General features: G+C 30.9%; 1 protein-coding gene across 1 annotated transcript; it reads right to left on the reverse strand.

Moving 5' to 3' along the window:
• Nucleotides 1-414: 414 nt before the first annotated feature.
• Nucleotides 415-11572, reverse strand: LOC130665142 (aminopeptidase N-like). The gene is made up of 12 exons (XM_057465432.1): nucleotides 11340-11572; nucleotides 7367-7805; nucleotides 6802-7266; nucleotides 6029-6209; nucleotides 5861-5936; nucleotides 5704-5785; nucleotides 5277-5632; nucleotides 2871-3154; nucleotides 2599-2789; nucleotides 1325-1681; nucleotides 1179-1260; nucleotides 415-626 (listed from the first exon to the last, which is right to left on the reverse strand). The coding sequence occupies exons 2-12, from the start codon at nucleotides 7786-7788 to the stop codon at nucleotides 489-491; spliced, it is 2634 nt and encodes an 877-aa protein (XP_057321415.1). The 5' UTR covers nucleotides 7789-7805; nucleotides 11340-11572; the 3' UTR covers nucleotides 415-488.
• Between the last annotated feature and the right edge of the window lie 7641 nt (nucleotides 11573-19213).

A 19213-nucleotide genomic window follows, 5' to 3' on the forward strand; every position in this document is an offset into this window, starting at 1 on the left:
ATTGAGTTATTAACAAAAAGCTAAGATTCTTTATTTTGTTTATGTTTTTTGTTAATAAAAAATTGAAATTTTAATGAATAAAAAAAATAAAAAGCACATCTTGCTCAAAATTTGATTCCGCATCGAATGAGTTATCACTCATTTTTTGCCACCATTCTAAAGATTTTTTCCAGCAAATTCACACAGGAATTAACAATAATCTTCGTTACTATGTAACATAGTAATGGTTACTATTCTAGCATAGGAATCAGAACTATTCTTTTCTCGCCGTGCACAATATCGGCAGTGAGTGTAAAAAGTAATACCTTGCTTTTTTAGTTTTAAATTTTTACATGTGGAAGGTGGTCATTTCAAATAAAAGAGAAAAAATATATTGTGTATTTATAAAAATATATTCAATTTCATATTCTACTGTAATGACAAGGAAACATATTTTTAATTACAATAATAATAACCGTATTGACAGTAATAAAAATTAAATTGGCTGATCAATTTATGGTCTCAAAAAATCTTTTGATTTGATTTAATTTTTCTTTGGATTCGGAGAAATATTTATCAGTAAAGTCCATATCCTCTTCGGCAATTAAATATTTATCATTATCGTATTCAGAAAACAACTGTTTGAACTGAAAAAATTGATGGTGTAAAAAATTTTTTAATTTGAATGTTTTCATGACATTTGAGTATTAAACACAGAGAGAAATTTATGGTAACAATTACAATATATTATGAAAATGATTCCTATATCGTATGGTAACAGGTTTTTTCAAAGTATTAATTATAGAAATGGCACCCATACAACCCTATCCAAAAATTCCTACAGAATCCACTCAAATGGTTCGAAAGCCGCATAGAATCCTATAGACTTGTATTGGTTTTTAAGCGGATTTTGACCCATTCTAGTGGATTCTATGGGAACCTTTGGATAGGCAAATCATGGTATAGAAATGATGGGCGTGTATCTTATAACCCTGATTAAAAACTCCGATTGAATCCGATTGGTTCCGATTGAAATCCGATAGACTTTCAATGGGAATTTATTAGTTTCAAATCGGAGTTTTTAATCAGGGAATTCCAAGTAATTATTACCGTAACGTTATGACTTGATATTCCATAAACGTATTAGAAACAGTTACGATAATTTTCTCTCCGCGTATGTTAATAAATTTTATAAATACTTTTTGTAGCTGATCATCAGTTATTATGAAGGATGCAAGACTTTGAACAATATCAAATATTAATTCTTCAGAAAGCAAAGGACTAAAAAAAAAGAAAAAAATATTTATTACAATAAAAACAATCGGGAAAACAAAATAAAACTTACGTTCCATCGGCTTTAGTAGGTTTGGATTCAATGAAGTCCAAAATAGCGTCGGGGGCTTTGTCATTCAAAAGATTGAAATTTTTTAGAAATACTAATGGATCCACATCCTCTATAACATCTCTCATGATCATTGTTATAAACTTATTAAGTAATTCATCATTTGGAATACAACCTAGAGCATTAAGAAGTTCTTCTTCTTTATTGAATTCATATTTGCTCATATCATAAGCTGAAATTTTTTTGTTTTTGGGATCTTGTAAACTTAGTTTATATTTTTCCCATAATTTATTCCAAGTGTCTTCATCTGCAAAGCGTATTCCGCTATTAAGAATCACAACTTTCATGTCTGCAGAAATCCTGATACAAAAAATGAATAACCATAGTAAGTATTACTGAAGGCCATAAAATAGTACAACCAAAATATTACCCGAGTCAAAATTTAAATCGTAGATTGAATGTACTAGATGTTGAAAACGTAAATTTAACCTTGGAAGACGTAAACAGCCGTAAAAACTTATTTTAGACGTAGTTGACGTACGAAAATATAAATAAGACTTGCGCAAGCGTAGGCAAAACCTTTCAAAACTTGTAATAAAAAAATTAAACTATCAGAAGCATATTTCATTGTCAAAAAAACATGTCTAACAGCCAGAAAGCGAGAAATCAAAATTTGATCTTTTGGGTCTTACAGGCTACCTAGTAGCTTAGAGACCAAAAGTAAAGTCTTATTCAACTGCTGTAAAAAAATATATTGGGCCTTGTAAGACAGTACTCTACTGAACGCTAATTTCTTGTGCTTTGGTTTTACGGACTACATGGAAGCTTGTAGACAAGAAATAAAAAATTTTAGCATGCCTATGAAAATTATTTTGGGGGCTTTGCAAGAGATAACTCTAGACTCTATACTCTCTAAACTAGCTCACGAGCCATCAGTAGAGTTATCTCCTGCAAGACTCAAAATATTTTTCAAAAGCCGCTGAAAATTTTTATTTCTCGTCTTCTGGCTGCTAGATAAATGTTTTTTTTATAATGAAATATGTTTCCAATATAGTTTAATTTTTTTTATCGCAAGTTTTGAAAGGTTTTGCCTATGCCTGCGTAAGTCTTATTTATATTTTCATACGTCAACTACGTCTAAAATAAGTTTTTACGGCTGTTTACGTCTTCAAAGGTTGAATTTATGTTTTCAACGTCTAGTACGTTCAATCTACGATTTAAGCTTCGACTCGGATATAATATCTATTACGATATATAATATTATATATTATATTTACGGATGTTTATTAGGATCCTCAAGCCAATTTTTCAGTTTGGTAAGGGCGTAATTTCCGCAAACACTCGAGCCGGAAATGCAAAGCACATTCACTAAAGAAATTCTCAAAAGCCGCGTAGTGAAATCATCATTGGCTTCATCCGAAAGTACAATTCGCTTTTCTAATTCATCAGTCAGTTTCAAAACATATTTCTAAATGAAAAAATATGCATAAATATACTGTCAAATAACAATATAAATAAATTGCGAGTCATATATTTATTAAAATAGCACCTTGAAATTATCATAGTATGCGGAGCCACGTATTGGTGATTCATAATATAACTTTTCAATGTGATGCAAAAATGCTGCCCATGGACCGAATTCTGTTTCGTGAGTTAGATACTCCGCTAATTCTAAAGGTATACTATAATCAAGAAATCCCCAATCAGCAATCGTAAATGCATCGTTAATCAGCTGAATACGATTGAAGCGATGAATTTTTGAGTAATCATTAGTTTTGAGATAATTTATTATCAGTTTCCAATTTTTTTCATCATAATTGACGCGATATGTACCTACAGAATTTTTCAAAATATAAATTTGAATTCTAATTGGATGTAGATAAGCAATAACGTCAACCAACAAAAATCAATTTTTGAGATTTTTGTACCGAGTAATTTCTTAGTTACTACAAAATATTTTTCGATGAGATAAGCGTTAAAAAAAAATTTTGGAATCTTAAAATCAAAACAATTTTCGACACAAATTAATTATCTGCGATAAAGCTTTTTGCAAAATCGAGTTAAGTAATTTGAGTTAAAGTACTAGATTGCAAAAGGTCACGTTCATTAACTAGAGTAAAAAATTAAAGTAATTTGGTACGTTATTGAAAAAATACTAAATCAAATTTTGTTGTAATTCATTTTTTACTGAACAATATTTTTGATTTAATGATTCTAGCAATACAATGTCGAGTTACATCAGATTAATTGGATTAATAGCCAAATATGATTAGTACACTGTAAAAAATTCCGGTGTAAAAATGGACCCAGATTGCATATGATATTGTACAAAAGAACATTGAAGATGTCTTGCTCAAGATGTGTTAGTAAAGTTACTTACGCGTATCTTGAGCGAGTCTTGCAACAGAAATAAATTACTTGCTGACACTAACGCATATGTTGCTCCAGATCTGCTCCAGAAGAGTCATATCACACTGTCTATATATCTAACATCTATCTCTGTCACTTTACCCCAGGATCCTGTATCGTATGCCAATGGAGGGGAAAAGTGACAGAGACAGAAGTGAGACAGACAGTGCAATATGACACTTCTGGAGCAGGTCTGGCGCAAGATATGCGTTAGTATATGCAAGCAATTTCTGGTGCAAGATTAGCTCAAGTCACTGTACCAATGCACCTTGAACAAGATATCTTCAATATTCTTGTCCAATTCTTCAAGTACAGCATAACACAAAGTTTTTTTTTAAGTCTTGGACAAGACTTGCAATTTAAAACTTTGTACCAGTGTCTGCAACAAGATCCATAGTTATGTAAAGACGTAGACAAGTAGTGTTCTGGTGACCAGACTTGGACACGATTGCTATAAAATTGTTATATGGGCCTATCTACGTCCTATTATGACTTCCCGAGTCAAAATTAAAAAGGTGATTTGAGCCTCCAAATCCTACATGAGGGTAAGGAGGTTCAAATCATCTTTTTAGAATATGAAGATCCATGCATTAAAACGGTAATTTGAACCTAAACGTGGTAACTTTGTCCGCTTTTACCAAGTTTAGGTTCGAATCATCTTTTTAAAAAGGTAAAATAAGTCTCCAGAGCCTAAATTTATAGATTGAGAAAGACTCTCATTGGATCGCGTACAATTGGTAAAGAAACAGAAGGGAAAAGGGGGCCACTAATTAGAAATGGCTGCCATGATCGAAAACAATTTGAAATTTAAAAATTTCAAAAATAATTTCTTAGCAATGAATGTTTTGTTGTGAGTTAAAAAATAATAAAATTTAAAATATTAGTAATAATAGCTAAACTTATATGAGTAGGCGTTCGAATAGAATATTACTATGTCATTCGAAATTCGAATTGAATAATTAGAGCCTTTGACTTATTAGTATATGATTAATTAATTATTTTATGTGAACAATAAATACAAGCGATGTATTGGAAAACGGAAACTGCCGAAGAATTTGAAAAAAACTGCTGAAAAATAATCTGCTGCCGCTGGGATTCGAAACCACGACCTTACGAATATGAAGCACAACCACTGCCGCACTGCTACTCGGACGCTCACGATCGGTTGGAAATATCTTTATATATAACAATAATATCATGCTAAAGAATTGAGCTCATTCGAAGTTACAGATTAAAAGTATGGTAGGCCATGGAGGGTTAAATACCATTTAAAAAAGGTGATTAAGTCCTCCATGCGATTCGTTTAGGACATCGAGGACTTAAATAGCATTTTAAAATATATGGTAGGCCATGGAGGGTTAAAATACCATTTTAAAAAGGTGATTTACTCCTTTATACGCTACGTTTAAGACATCGAGGACTTAAATAACATATTACATTCAGCGGCAAGTGCAACATCAAAAGAACTGAGGCTTTGGAGGCTCAAACTACTGTTTTAATTTTGACTCGGGTTGCATTGTACTATGAAATATCGATTAATAAATACCAAAATTCTGTTTATTTAAAATTATCCAACGGTCACTCGGAACGGTAACAGGAATTTCAATTTCCATAGAAACACCATCATACCATTGAGCTACCGAAGTATTTTCAAAATTAGAATCGTCTTGAGTCGCCCAATTCAATGGAACCCAATATCTCCAATCCGACTCCGGATTATCTAAAAATCGTGCTTGTGTAACGATCGCTCTATTTGATTCATAATTACGAGTAACTGTAACTGTGGGGAACGATGAACAAGTATTCCAGTTTTCTAAAACTTTTTTCATAGTTTCTTTCATGTCTCCAGATACTTTTACAATTTCGTCGTGAAGCTCGCTAACTATCTCATCTTTAGACTCGCTGAAAGAAATATTATGACTGTAAAGTAATTACCAAAGAAAAAAAGTAATCAGGGATGTTAAATGACGTACTTATTTAATATGTAATTTCTTATAGCTGTTCTAAAGTTGTCTTTACCCAAAACATATTCAATTGTACGCGAGAGATAGTCGTCTATAATAATAATAAATAAATAATCTTATTATTATATAAATTATCAAAGATAATAATAATATTAAAGTATCGTACTGTAAAATTCAGTCCAATTTCCTTCTTGTCCTTGTTTATTAATAAATCGATCAACAGAATGCCACGTTTTATCAATCTAGAGTTAATTAAATGTCATTAATTAAAATAAAACGAGCTATTTGATATTTCTCAGATTAAAAATAAATCATCAAATTAGAAATAATTAACCTTGTCAACTATAGATTCAGCTAAATAGAAACGAAGGCGATAATTTGAGGGTTTTTCGTGATAATTAACACTTGTAACAAGTCCGCCAAACCAATGATCAATCATTGAAATAGCTACATCGGTAATTGTATCAACTTTTTCCATTTTATCGATATTTTCTTTCAATCCAATACTCACATCACTGAAAAAAAGGTATGCATAGTTAGATTTATATTAAAATAAAATATGCTGTGCATTGTACGCTGGTTTTTAGAGCAGTTGACGCGATATTAAAAGACCTACTGAGTTTGAGTTCGGCACGGAAAAATTGGAACCCGACTGGTTACTGTTCTGCACCGTACTGAGTCGGGTGCAGATCAGTAACCAGTCGGGTTCCAATCTTTCCGTGCGTACTATACCACCATTATTTTTTCTCAGTTCCTTTCTATTATAACGTTGAATCCATTCATCAAATACATATTTTTTAAATAGGGATATATAGACATGCATCAGCATATCAAATTTCTAATAAAGTCATGTGTTGGACCAATCAGAAAATAACACATTTTTTTTTCGATTATTTTCTGATTGAAATTTCACAATCGGATTTCAGCTGAATCCAATTAATAATTTATAGATCGGTGTTCTTAATCAAGGAATTTCGTATTTTACGGCAAATTATGATATCTTACCGAAATCTACCGCAATATGCAGTAAGCTACTGTAATTTACGGTAGATTTCTGTAAGTTACCGTAATTCGGATCTATCAGGATACAAATAACTTTAAACTTACTTAACAATACAGAGTCCCCAGTTGCGTTTTTTCATTTTAATAAATTCTGGCAAAACAACGACATCCAATTTACTGTATTTGTGCTCTTTATGAGTTACACCGGTCACATTTTCTAATGCTTTCCACAATTTGTTCACGATTTTAATATCATTATTTTCCAAATCAATTGTATTTTTAGGGAGCCACAGTTTGAACGGATCATCATCGTGTGCAGACAAATATTCTAAATTTCCGACAACAAAAGCAAAGTGATTAGGAGAGAAAGTTGGAGTTTTTTCAAAAATCGTCCACACTGAATTCGGATCGTCTGCTGTTATTATTTCTTTGACCGGCGCATTAGATAATGCTCTGTATTCTTTATTATGCTTAATGGAAAATTCGAATTTTGTGTGACACCATTCATCTTTCCAGCATGGAAACACTTCTTGAATACCTTCAGTTTCAAAATCACTCAGTAACATCCATCTTTTACATTAATAAAAATTTGAAAATATATGGACAGTTATTAAGTGATTACTTGCTTTATTCTGATGTGGAATAGAATGAATAAATTTCAGTTACTTACTGTCTTTTTCCAGATTTATCAAAATAAGAAGCACTTTTCAAAACTTCGATACTTTCGTTAACTTGACCTTTATAATGAATATTTAAATTATAAACTCCTACAGCAATTTCTCTATCGAAATTTATAGTTAATATATGCTTAGTATTAACAGTAGTAATGTTATAATCGGTTGACTTATAAGTTTCATCATCATTTTTCAAAATAACATTTTCAACAATTCCCAAATTTTTAGCGTTCAATTTTAACGAACTTCTTACATTTAAATTTTTAAAATCTATGGAAACTTCACCATCAAAAGTGACCTCATTTTCTCGGACATGCGGTACCAATTTTATGTTATAATGACTTGGTACTACCCCATAGCCGTCGATATTATTTGATAATTTCGTTAGAAACGGAATTCTATAATTTAGCTTTGACATCGTTTGCGTTATTAGAACTTGTGTAAACATAAAAAACCTTATTATTTACGAAATAAGTATTTTTTTAAATCCTTATCAAGCATGCTCGTGTAAAAAAAATTATTGAAAAAACGTTGACTCTTCTAAATTCCAAACGTCACACAACGACCAACTTTTTTTTGGATTTTGAAAATTCAAAGCGAAAACTCATGGTTGACTTGATGGTATTAAAATATACTAAAGAAAAAAAAATTTTCAAAAATAATTAAAAGTTAGCTTTTTCTGAACGTATTTTGTCCGGAAAAATATGATGAAATTGTACTTTTAATAGAGCTAAAATTTTAAATATTAACGGCATCCTCGGACAATGTTCCTAATCCTGCCCTACCCCTGCCTACCCTAATTCTTCTTCTTTATAATATGAAAGTGTGGAACGCTTCACGTATATAGTGGAAGGGAGGGGGGGGGGGGGGTTGGGCCCCTTAAGAAAAAAGGGCTCATATCCTCAGTGGTTCTTACTTGCTTAACTTCTTTCTAGCCCCTTCCTATGTTTTTGGTCTCACTATGTCACGTCTGTTGCAAATTAAAAATCTTTAAATTTAGGGCAAAATGGGCCACCCAAAAAAAAGTTTTAATACATGATTTTTTTTACCGCTTTTAAATTTTCGAGTCTTTTGCCAAACGTTCGTAATCAATATGCTCAAAAAATGAAAAACTAAAATTTGGGGCAAAATGGGCCCCCTAAAAAATCTACTAAAATTCGACAATTATTTTATTTCATCTTAATAGTATGTTACACATCAAGGGAGGAAAGTAGGACATTCTAAACCGAGTGTATAATTACCTACCCGAGTCGAAGGCAAGGGTCGCAAAAGTCGGATTGGGATTTCCTACTTTCCTCCGTGGTGTGTATACGATTTTTCACCAGATCTCTACGTGAAAGTTTAAAATTTTTCCTCTGTTTTGTGGGAAGAATGGTGCATGCACTGTTGTTTATCATTTGTTCTCTCGTAAAAGAAATGAACGGCTTTCTTCCCTTCAAACAGGGTAAGAATTTTAACTTTCGGTGTAGGTAAGAGAAAAATGCTAATTAATAAATTTAATATATTGATTTTTCGCGCTTAATTATTTTAATGTTTCGTATACTGATACATTGAACGGACTATGGCATAAGCACAGGTAGCTCAACTGAAAGAACCTCGGTGCGCCAGTGACATGGTCTCAATTCAACTTCCAGATTATTTTTAAGCTTTGGGAAAAAAAATTAATTTTCAAATCTAAGTTCCGAAAATTTTTCTATTTAGACGTGTTAAGAGCAAATCACAATCGCAAACACTTTGCAAGGGTTCCTTGTTCAGAAATCATGTAAATTGAAAAAAAATTTTGGGGGACCCATTTTACCCCCAAATATTTCGAGGCATCCAAAATTTTAGGGGGCCCATTTTGTCCCCCTCCCTATATTCCCGTATGTATGTTTGTATGAACATATACTTTCTTACTTAATAGAATTTTTTAAAAGAATAATTTGAAAATGCTATACGGTACGATGGACGGTATGGTTTAATGGATAGATAGATAAATTGAATGGATTATGGCATAGGCTCACATAGCTCAACTGGAAAAGCACTAAGCGCATCACCATGTTCAAGCACAGGTTTTTTTCCACTGATTTTCCTGTAAATTGAGTCAATTACCAGTGCCTAGCGCTAGAATACCGTATATGGGTCACGTCATAATTAAATAATTAAATAGGGAAATAAGAACTAATCTTAATATAATACATAATGCTAAATTAAGCTTAAGTTGAGCAGGAGCTACACATAATTAAGTGAATAAGTGTAATATCTTTTTGTATACCTAGGATTATTTAATAAAATATATATTTTATAAAAAAAAAAAAACGGATGCATAACCGACGTGGTCTGGGTTCGATTCCCAGTTCGGACTATCCATATTTTTCTCAATTTATTCATAGAATTTTCATTGAGAAGGTTCCTTCTTTATCGTGTCCTATCCCCTCCAATCCTAATTTTTCTTCCTCATAATACGAAAGTGTGGAACGCGTCACGTATACATTCCCGTATGTTTGTTGCATGAAAATATCTTTTCTTGCTTAGCATTATTTAAAATAATTTATCCACCAACCCCTCCCCTCTGTTTTTTCTAATAATACGGGAGGGAGGGGCAAAAGGGGGTACTTAAGGAAATACTAAGTTTTCGAGGACACAAATACGCTAAATCTTTTTTTTTTTTAATGATATTCAAAGTAAAGAGAAGAAATTTTCGGTTACCGTTGAAAAAAAAAATTTTTCATTTCTGCGGGCAAAATGGGGTACCCCCTAAAAAAGGTAAAAAAAAAAAAAATTTCTGGATTTTAAACGAATTTGATTAAGTTGAATTTTTTTGTAAGTAATTTACATGAAGAAAAATTATATTTTACATGTTCATTGGATACAAAAGAAGAAAAAAAATTTTCAATAGTTTTTATCATAAAACAAACGTCATTAATATTTTTCAACTGACAATTGATTTTTGAAAAAGTTTACCAAAAAAAATTCAAAGTAACGCTTAATTATATTTACAGAAGTGATTTTGGAATGTTTAAAAACCATTTAAAATATAAAATTTTTTTTTATAAAATTTTGGGGGTACCCCGTTTTGCCTACCCTACCTCCTTTTGCCCCCCCCCCCCCCTTCCCCTATATTGATCTTGAACTATCATAACCGTAGTAAAATTTTAGTAATTATTTACAAAAAAGGTAAATTATTAATTGAAAAAAGGACAACATAGTTATCATTTCTCTAAGATATAGATTTGAAAAAAAAATACTCACAGTTGTTATTAATTTGGAGTTGAACACAGAAAAAAAAGATTTCTTAGCGAAAGATATTTTTTCTCACTTCAAGAAAATTTTGACTTATCTCAAGAAATTTTTTGCATTATAAAATGAAAATAAAAACTTTTTGGGGGCAAAAAAAAAATTTTTCCAGTTTTCAGAAATTTTTATTTTCAATCCATGATGCAAAATATTTTTTGCACCAAAGAGTCCTTTTTTTCAGTGAGTGTAATTTAATAAATAAATTTTGACAAGATCTTCATGCCAATATTGTAATTCGAATTGTCGAATTTTGTGGGCTAAAATTTACTTACTAAATTTCGTTCAACTCTTAATTGATTACTACTTGAATATAAATTAATACTTTTTTTCAAATCTGTACATCAGCGAAATGGTAACTACGTCGTTCTTTTTTCAATTAATGCTTTATAACTTTTTTTCAATGAATTACTAAAATTTTAATACTGTTATGACAGTTAAAAATTATTGAATATTTTAAAAACGTGGGGAACACTGACCGAGAATGCCTTTACGTCAATTGTTTTTTTCTTTAGTATTTTCAGAAATTCAAAAATTGGTTAAAAAGCAAATTCGTCATTGTGTCACGTTGTTAAGTTTAGAAAGTCGACGCTTTTTCAGCCTTTTTGTTTAAAATTTTTTCCACACGCTTATAAGTAATTAATTTTTTTCGCATTTAAATTAGTAAATAAAAAGTTGGGTAATTCGTTGACTTACTTGAATATTTCCGTTAAGAAATATCACTTGTACGAATATATTTATAGTTTTTCTTTTGATTTATAAATTAACACGGATTTATTTCCAAATTTTTACAGCAAGTTATTTGATTATTTAACAAAAAAAATTAATATAAGTAACTAAATTAATTTTAGAAACATAGTAAGGATGAATATGAAGGAAAAACGCACAACCAGTGAATTTATACGTGTTTGGACTTGTTTACAGCTGATCTGTTTTGTCCTTTTCTATAAAGAAAGAGAGAACGGTTATAATAATAATGTTCAAATTTTTGACGCGCGTCGCATCTACCTATTTCTATTTCCTAATCTACTATTTTCTGTTATAGACAAAAAAAAAATAAAACAACACTCATAAATGACATCTTATCTTCGTTTTGTTAATGCTTTGGCGCTTATTTACAATATTATTTTTCATTTCAAAACTCTGATTTAAATTATTATTAATAATATAATAAGTCATGAAAATTTTATTAATTTGTAAGTCTTGCTAAAACTGTAAAGCAGTAGTTTCATTTCATGATATTCATAAGTGTTATATTCATATGAATATGTCTTTTGGAAAAGCAATATTATAAATCATATTTTCTTTCGATTTATAATACGTCGCTAGCCCGAGGCTGAATATCACAATGCGCATGCCAGAGCTACGCGCGCACCCCATGAGAAAATTTAAAAGATTGGTAATTATATTAATTAACTTACCAAAGTAATTAGGGAAATTAGTATTAGAATAAAATAAAAATAATAATTTTATTGAATATGTCAGCATCACATTTTCTTTTTAGCGGTCTCCGATTTTAGCAATGCATTTTTACGTTTTTCCAGATTAATCAGATGCATAATAACTATGACCCAGGTAGGAAAGAACAACTGGACAAGGTTTGGACCAAGCCTTGGCCAAGCGTCACTAGGATTATGCAAGGCTTGGCACGTGCCTTGGCTGAGCATTGGGCCAAGGATTGGTCCAAGCCTTGGATGATAGCCATGTCCCCAGCCTTGGGAAACAAACTATCAAGCCTCGGCCGAGTCTTGGGAAACGAAAAATTGAGCCTTGGCCAAGGCTTGGGAAACAAAAAGTCAAGCCTCGGCCAAACCTCGGGAAGCAAAAAATCTAAGGCTCACCCAATGCTCGATCTAAAATGTTATTATTTAAACTAATAAATATAATTAAAAAAAAGTTTGATCACACTTTTATCAACATTACATTGAATTGTAATTAACTAATTACTGAATTATTGGGAAATAACGAATAAAATTATTTGGGGGCTACCGGGGTTCGAACTGAGATCCTTCTGATTACTAGGCCGGGACGCTATCCACTGTGCTAAATCTGATGTCCAAATAATCATGATTTTTTTGCTTGTTAATTATTTAAATACAATTTAATTTAAAAATATTAAATCGTAAACATGGGGTGAAATGTAGTTTTATTTAATGAACTTAAAATTGTCTGATGAGTAATGACATATTTATATCAATTTGTAATTTTATGATTTGATATAAATGAATAATTTAATGCAAAATAATCTGTAATCTAAAAAATCAAAAAACACGTTTTTTGGGTTCACAATAATGACAGATAAAAAATATCGAATTGTTATTTTTTATTAAATAACAATTAGTAATTAAGCTAATCGAAGGGAAACGATTTATTACACCTAAAAAAATTTTTTTTGAGTATTATAAAACCAAAAATAATTGTCAAGAGAAAGAAATATATTCTTAATGTTGAAAACAATTTAATAAAAAAAAAAAATTATCATTTTTTGGAGAGGGGCCTCTCTGCCCCACAAAAAAAAATTTTTTTTTGCCTTCGTATCCACCAATGATGTGAAATGTAATTTTTCTTTATGTATATTACATATAAAAAATTTGAATTTAATGAAATTTCATCAACTTTCAGAATTTTTTTTTTCAACTTTTTTAAAGGATACCCCATTTTGACCGCCAAAAATAAAAATTTCATGTTAACTAAAGTTTTGTGCATAGCAATAACTAATTAAATGAAAATTATTGTATATCAAATAATTTTACTTTTTAAAAAATATCAACTCTTGATATTAATCGTATACTCGGTAGACCGTTATGCCCTGGTCTTCTCTGTATACATATATATAGATACATGCAAAGTTGATAATTTTAATATTAAATAAAAATTTAACCCAGGCTGAGGCATTGGCCAATGGTCAGCTGCCAAGGCTCGGCTTGACAAAAATTAAACTATCGGACCTAGCCTCGGCCGATCCTCGGGCCAATGGTCAGCGGCCAAGCCTCGATTTAACAAAAATTTAACTATCGGGCCTGGCCCTGGCCGAGGCTCGGGCCAATGGTCACTACCCAAGGCTCGGCTTAATTTAATGAAACCATTGGACCAAGCCTCGGCCTAGACTTGGGCCAATGGTTAGCTGCCAAGACTTGGCTTAACGTAATCAAACCATTGGGCCAAGCCCTGGCCGAGGCTTGAGCCAATGGTCAGCTGCCGAAGCTTGGCAAGTGACAACAGGGCCAAGGCTCGGCCTATCGTCAGCCTTGGCGATTCCTACCTGGGGATTAGTAATTTTGCAACACCGTGTCAAGCCTTATAAACCGTTTTCGAAAATTAGATTTCGGCTTTTTTATATTTCATAGAATAATATTTTAGTTCATTTTTATGGCTTTGCTTACTTTAGATTCTAGAACTATAATATTTTTTTTCTTAAAAATTAACAAAAGCACAGACATATTAATTCATACGATGTAATACCAATGTTAACGATTTCAATTTCCCGCTAAAAAAATGCGAAATTTTCAAAAATAAGGGAAGTTATTAATTTATTATGAATAATTTTTTTCTTCAGTCATTGTAAATGTACAATTTGCATAATAGTTTTTCCTTTATAAATCAATACATCCATTTTAAATAATTACAAAGCTTCAAGGCCGTAGTCGCATGCACAGGAAATAAATATGTATTATATTACACTGAAAAGCAGCACCACGTAACACAATTGATTAAAAAAAAAATATCTAGTGTTGATATAAAAATATTTTCAATATAATAGTAATTTAGTAGTTGTCAATTATTTAAAAATTAGGTTTTTTTTTTATCGTTTATATGAATATGCAGTTTTTTAAGTAGATTTCACACAGCAACATATATTGTAATTGTCATAGGTTCCGTGACACATTTTTTAGATAATGTAACTTACCGCATAATTAACGGGATTTGAATTTGTTTTTAGGTAGATTTTTCAAAAATCTAGTTATTGTATTTGTCCTCATGGTCGATTTCTTAAGTAATTTTGCCATAACCTATTATAATTGGTTGAGTAGATTTCAAAAATACTACTCGTTAAAAAATGTATATATTTGTAATATAACCAGCCTTGTCATCACGATAGTGCCTGTAGTTATTATCGGATCTTAATGAAATTTGTTACACGGAAAGAAAATTATGGCAGCGGTTCCCATAATTTTGTGAAATTTTTTCCTATACCATCATAGGAATTACGACCATAAATTATGGGAGCGGTTCCTATAATTATAGGAATGTTTTCCATAATTATAGGAATAGTTCCTATAATTATGGGAATGATACCCATAACACTATAGGAATGGTTCCTATAATGATAGGAATGGTTCCTATAATTTATAAGAAAACTTTCTATAATATTATGGGAATCATTCCTATAATAGTATGGGAACTATTCCCATAATATTATGGGAATGATTCCCATAATGCAATTGGAATGGTTCGTATACCATTATGGGAATCATTCCCATAATATTATGGGAATAGTTCCCATACTATTATAGGAACCATTTCTATAATATTATGGGAATGGTTCCCATATTATCATGAAAAAATAAATTTAAAGAAGTGTGGTAATCACTTCTACAATACACAGAAATATTATTAAACATAAAAACAAAAATTCAAACATTGAAAAAAAAAATCGTATTTGGCAAAAAAACATTAAAATTTTTAACAAGAATTTTTTGTCAGCACAAAACGTTCAAGAAAATTCAAATTTTGGGAAATTTCTACACTATTGTGCAAAAAAAAAATTTTATGATATTATAGGGATGGTTCCCATAACATTATGTGAATAGTTCCCATAATATTGTAGGAATAGTTCCTATACCAATATGGGAACCATTCCCATATCATTATGGGAACCATCCCCATAATGGTATGGGAACTATTCTCATACTATTATGGGGATGGTTCCCATAATATATGGGAACCATTCCTATAGTAGTATAGGTACTATTCCCGTACCATTATGGGAACCATTCCCATAATGCATAGCAATATTTCCCATAATTTTCTTTCCGTGTACTCTTATTCTATAGGCGATTATCTCGATCAAGTTCGGAGATGAGCTAGATCAATAGATTGGTTTAATGGTTATAGCTGTTTGAAATTTTTACGATTTTTCTAAAGGATCAGTTTTTTACTAGGTTCAAATACCTTTAAAACTAAAACTCATAGACAATGTCTGTAAAAAGGATCTTAAAGCTTGTTTAATAAGCTTCAATTTTTGTTAAATTTTATGTTTTGGTTATTTCTTCCAATAATTTGATAGCCTTAAAAGTATGAACAAAATTAAGAAATTTACTAAATACGATTTTAATAACGGATAACTTATGCATTTCATATTAACTTATTCTGTTAGCTTTATTTTGTAGTTATCAATTATTTCTTTTTTTATTTAATATTTGAAAAAAAGAAAAAAACTTTTTTAGCTGTTAAAAATATGCAACTTGCACAATATTTTTTCTCATGAATCAATATCATTTAAAGTATTCATGGACTTGACCGGTTGCAGTAGAATATTCTAGAAAAAATATTAATTAGCAAAATAGACAGCCAACACACGTAAAACTAATAATCGAAATACAATACAATACACACATTTCTCTATGATAATTTATAAGTGTATCATTATTGAAACGAGTCAGTTCAAATTCTTAAAGCGATTGAAATAGACGTGTCTCCTATAAACATCCAGCGAATAAATTTAATCTCATTGAAATAATTTTTCTTAAATTAAATATTTTTTTGAATTAAACTATCCAAAAATATTTTATAATAATTATATTTGCGATGTTGCTGATAATTAAAATAATTTTCTGTTTATTTTTTGTCGCAGTAACGGGCAATGGAATCTTACATTTGAGATCGTCAACATCGAAATATTCTCCAATTTCACACACACATATGGTAATTACAATTTAGTATAATTGAATTTAAAAAAATAAATCATTTAACTTACCGATTTAATCAGTTGCACTAATCAGTTTTACGCACTTAGTTGATCTGAAATTAAATCGAATTTAATGAATTAATCTTGTAAATATTTGGATATGCTTTTATCAACTTCGTTTTTCAAAAAATATTTCAATCAAATTCAATTAATTATAGTCGATTTAAGTACTCATTTTTTATGATATGCATACAATGAGACGAAATAATCATAATCAAAAAATTAATAAAAATTTTTTTCATAACAAGCGTCGATTTTTATCATTTTTTTTTTTTTCAAATTACAATCTATGAATTATATAGTGAATGGCACAGAAAAGAATAAAAACTAAAATTATAAAAAAATTTAACAGATTAATAAAAGATTAATAAAAAGCGAAAAGAAAAATGTTGATGGTAAATGAACAATAATTTAATTAAATTATCAGAAAACGTCGTGATTGGTCGAGAAACCTCGATAGCACACTGTAAAAAATCCGGAGTGAATCCGGATTGAAATTAAATCCGAATTCACTCCGCATTCACTCCGCCACTCGGAGTTCCGGAGTTTTAAAAAAAATCACTCCGCATGCGGAGTGGATTGGGAGTTTTTTTTTAGCGGAGTCATCTCGGAATGATGCGGATTTTATTTCACACCGAATTCACTCCGGTCCGGAGTTTTAACATTTAAATTAATCTGTATATTAAATTGTTAAACAGCGTGTGTGTGCGAGTGTGAGTGTCTGTGTGTGCGCGTGTCTGTGGATGTGTGTGCGTGAGTGAGTGCGCGTGCGAGTGTGCAAATGTGTGCGTGTGTCTGATCTGGTGTGTGCGTTTATGCGAATGTGTTCGTGTGTGTTTTCGGGTGTGTGCGTGTGTGTGTGCGTGTGTCTGATCTCGTGTGTGCGTTTGTGCGAATGTGTTCGGGCGTGTGCGAATGTGTTCGGGTGTGTGAGAATGTGTTCGGGTGTGTGCGAATGTGTGCGTGCGTGTGTTCGGGTGTGTACGAGTATGTGCGTGTGTGTTTTCGGGTGTATGTGCGTGTGTGTGTGCGTATCGGTTGATCAGTACTGTAATACGCAAATTTTTATTTCGATTTTACTTAGTAAAGTTATATTTTATCAATAATTTTTTTACTACACGGAGAGAAATTAATCCCCCCAAAAACAGATTCTCTGTAAATGGTTGCGCCAAGTACACGTTCAACATTGATCTCAGGTTGCATAATAAATAATATTTTCACAAAAAAGGCTGAAATCATAAAACACCAAGTAACTGAGATTTTTAATAATTAAAAAAAAAAAAAATTTTTAAATAAAAATGAAAAAAAAAAATACTTGAACGTACTTGGTGTGCGCTGTTAAACTCAATTTCAAAAATTATTTAAGAGTAAGATATAAGAGTAAGATATTCAAAACATATCACATGACTGAATAATTAATTTTTTGCATTTACGCACACCAAGTATGTTCAAGTATTTTTTTTTTTCATTTTTATTTAAAAATTTTTTTTTTTTTTAATTATTAAAAATCTCAGTTACTTGGTGTTTTATGATTTCAGCCTTTTTTGTGAAAATATTATTTATTATGCAACCTGAGATCAATGTTGAACGTGTACTTGGCGCAACCATTTACAGAGAATCTGTTTTTGGGGGGATTTCAAATTTTTTTGTAACAGATAATTTTTATTGATTTTACTACTCTTTCGATGATTTATTAGTATTTGTATCTATATTGTTAGACAAGTTAAGAAATTATTTTTAACGTTAAATTTTGGCGCGCCACCGAATTAGCGGTAATGCTGCCCCCTGGGCCGAGTTTGACAAAAACGAAACCCCATTGTCGTCAAAAACAGAAAAGTCCGAAGTTAACGGAAATTTGACAAAAATTCAAGGAAACTTTTGTAAGTAAACTTTTGCTAAAGCAAACTGTGCTATTAGGGTAGTAAACTTAATTGCTTAAAATATAACCACGACATAAGTGTAAATTGACAAAATAATAACCGCAAATTATACTCTAACCCTAATAGCACAGTTTGCTTGAGCAAAATTTTACTGTACAAAAGTTTCGTTGAATTTTTCTTCAAATTTCCGTCAACTTCGGACTTTTCCATTTTTTACGACAAGTTGTATGCAATTTACTATTGAATTTGAGGTAAATTTACTGCCAGAATTAAAATGCAAATTCACATCAAAAGTTGACTAGAAAAAAGTTGTCCTTGATTTTCAGGCAAATTTTATGTCAATTTATCGTTAATATGATTTGAAAAATTGTTAAGTATATTTTTACGCTCAAATTGTAGACAATTTTACGTATAAATTTGCTTACCTTCTGAAATGGTAGGAATGATCATTACCGACCCTTTTTTTTATCGTACAAGTTTACCTTAAAATTGAAGAAAAATTAACCGCAAATTTTTATTTTCAACCTTCGCTGTCAAACTGTCAGCAAATTCGGGCAGCAAATTTTAGGTAATTTCATTGTCAAATTATTGTCAATTTCAAGCTAAGTAGTCATTAGGGTAGTTAATAGTTAACCCAAACTCGCTCATTCATTCGTCATGGGTAAAATAATATTAGGCATTAGGCCTCGTTGCTTGTGCATACAAGGCTGTGTCGGATAATG

This window comes from Microplitis mediator, chromosome 3, assembly GCF_029852145.1.
Source record: "Microplitis mediator isolate UGA2020A chromosome 3, iyMicMedi2.1, whole genome shotgun sequence".
NCBI classification, from domain to species: Eukaryota; Metazoa; Arthropoda; class Insecta; order Hymenoptera; family Braconidae; genus Microplitis; species Microplitis mediator.

Coding starts and splice junctions, on each gene's coding strand:
- LOC130665142 (XM_057465432.1), bottom strand. CDS start 7,788: ATGTCAAAGCTAAATTATAGAATTCCGTTTCTAACGAAATTATCAAAT. Junction 2,790..2,870: donor CATACTATGATAATTTCAAG/GTGCTATTTTAA, acceptor TTTTTCATTTAG/AAATATGTTTTGAAACTGAC. Junction 627..1,178: donor CTGATGATCAGCTACAAAAA/GTATTTATAAAA, acceptor CAATTTTTTCAG/TTCAAACAGTTGTTTTCTGA.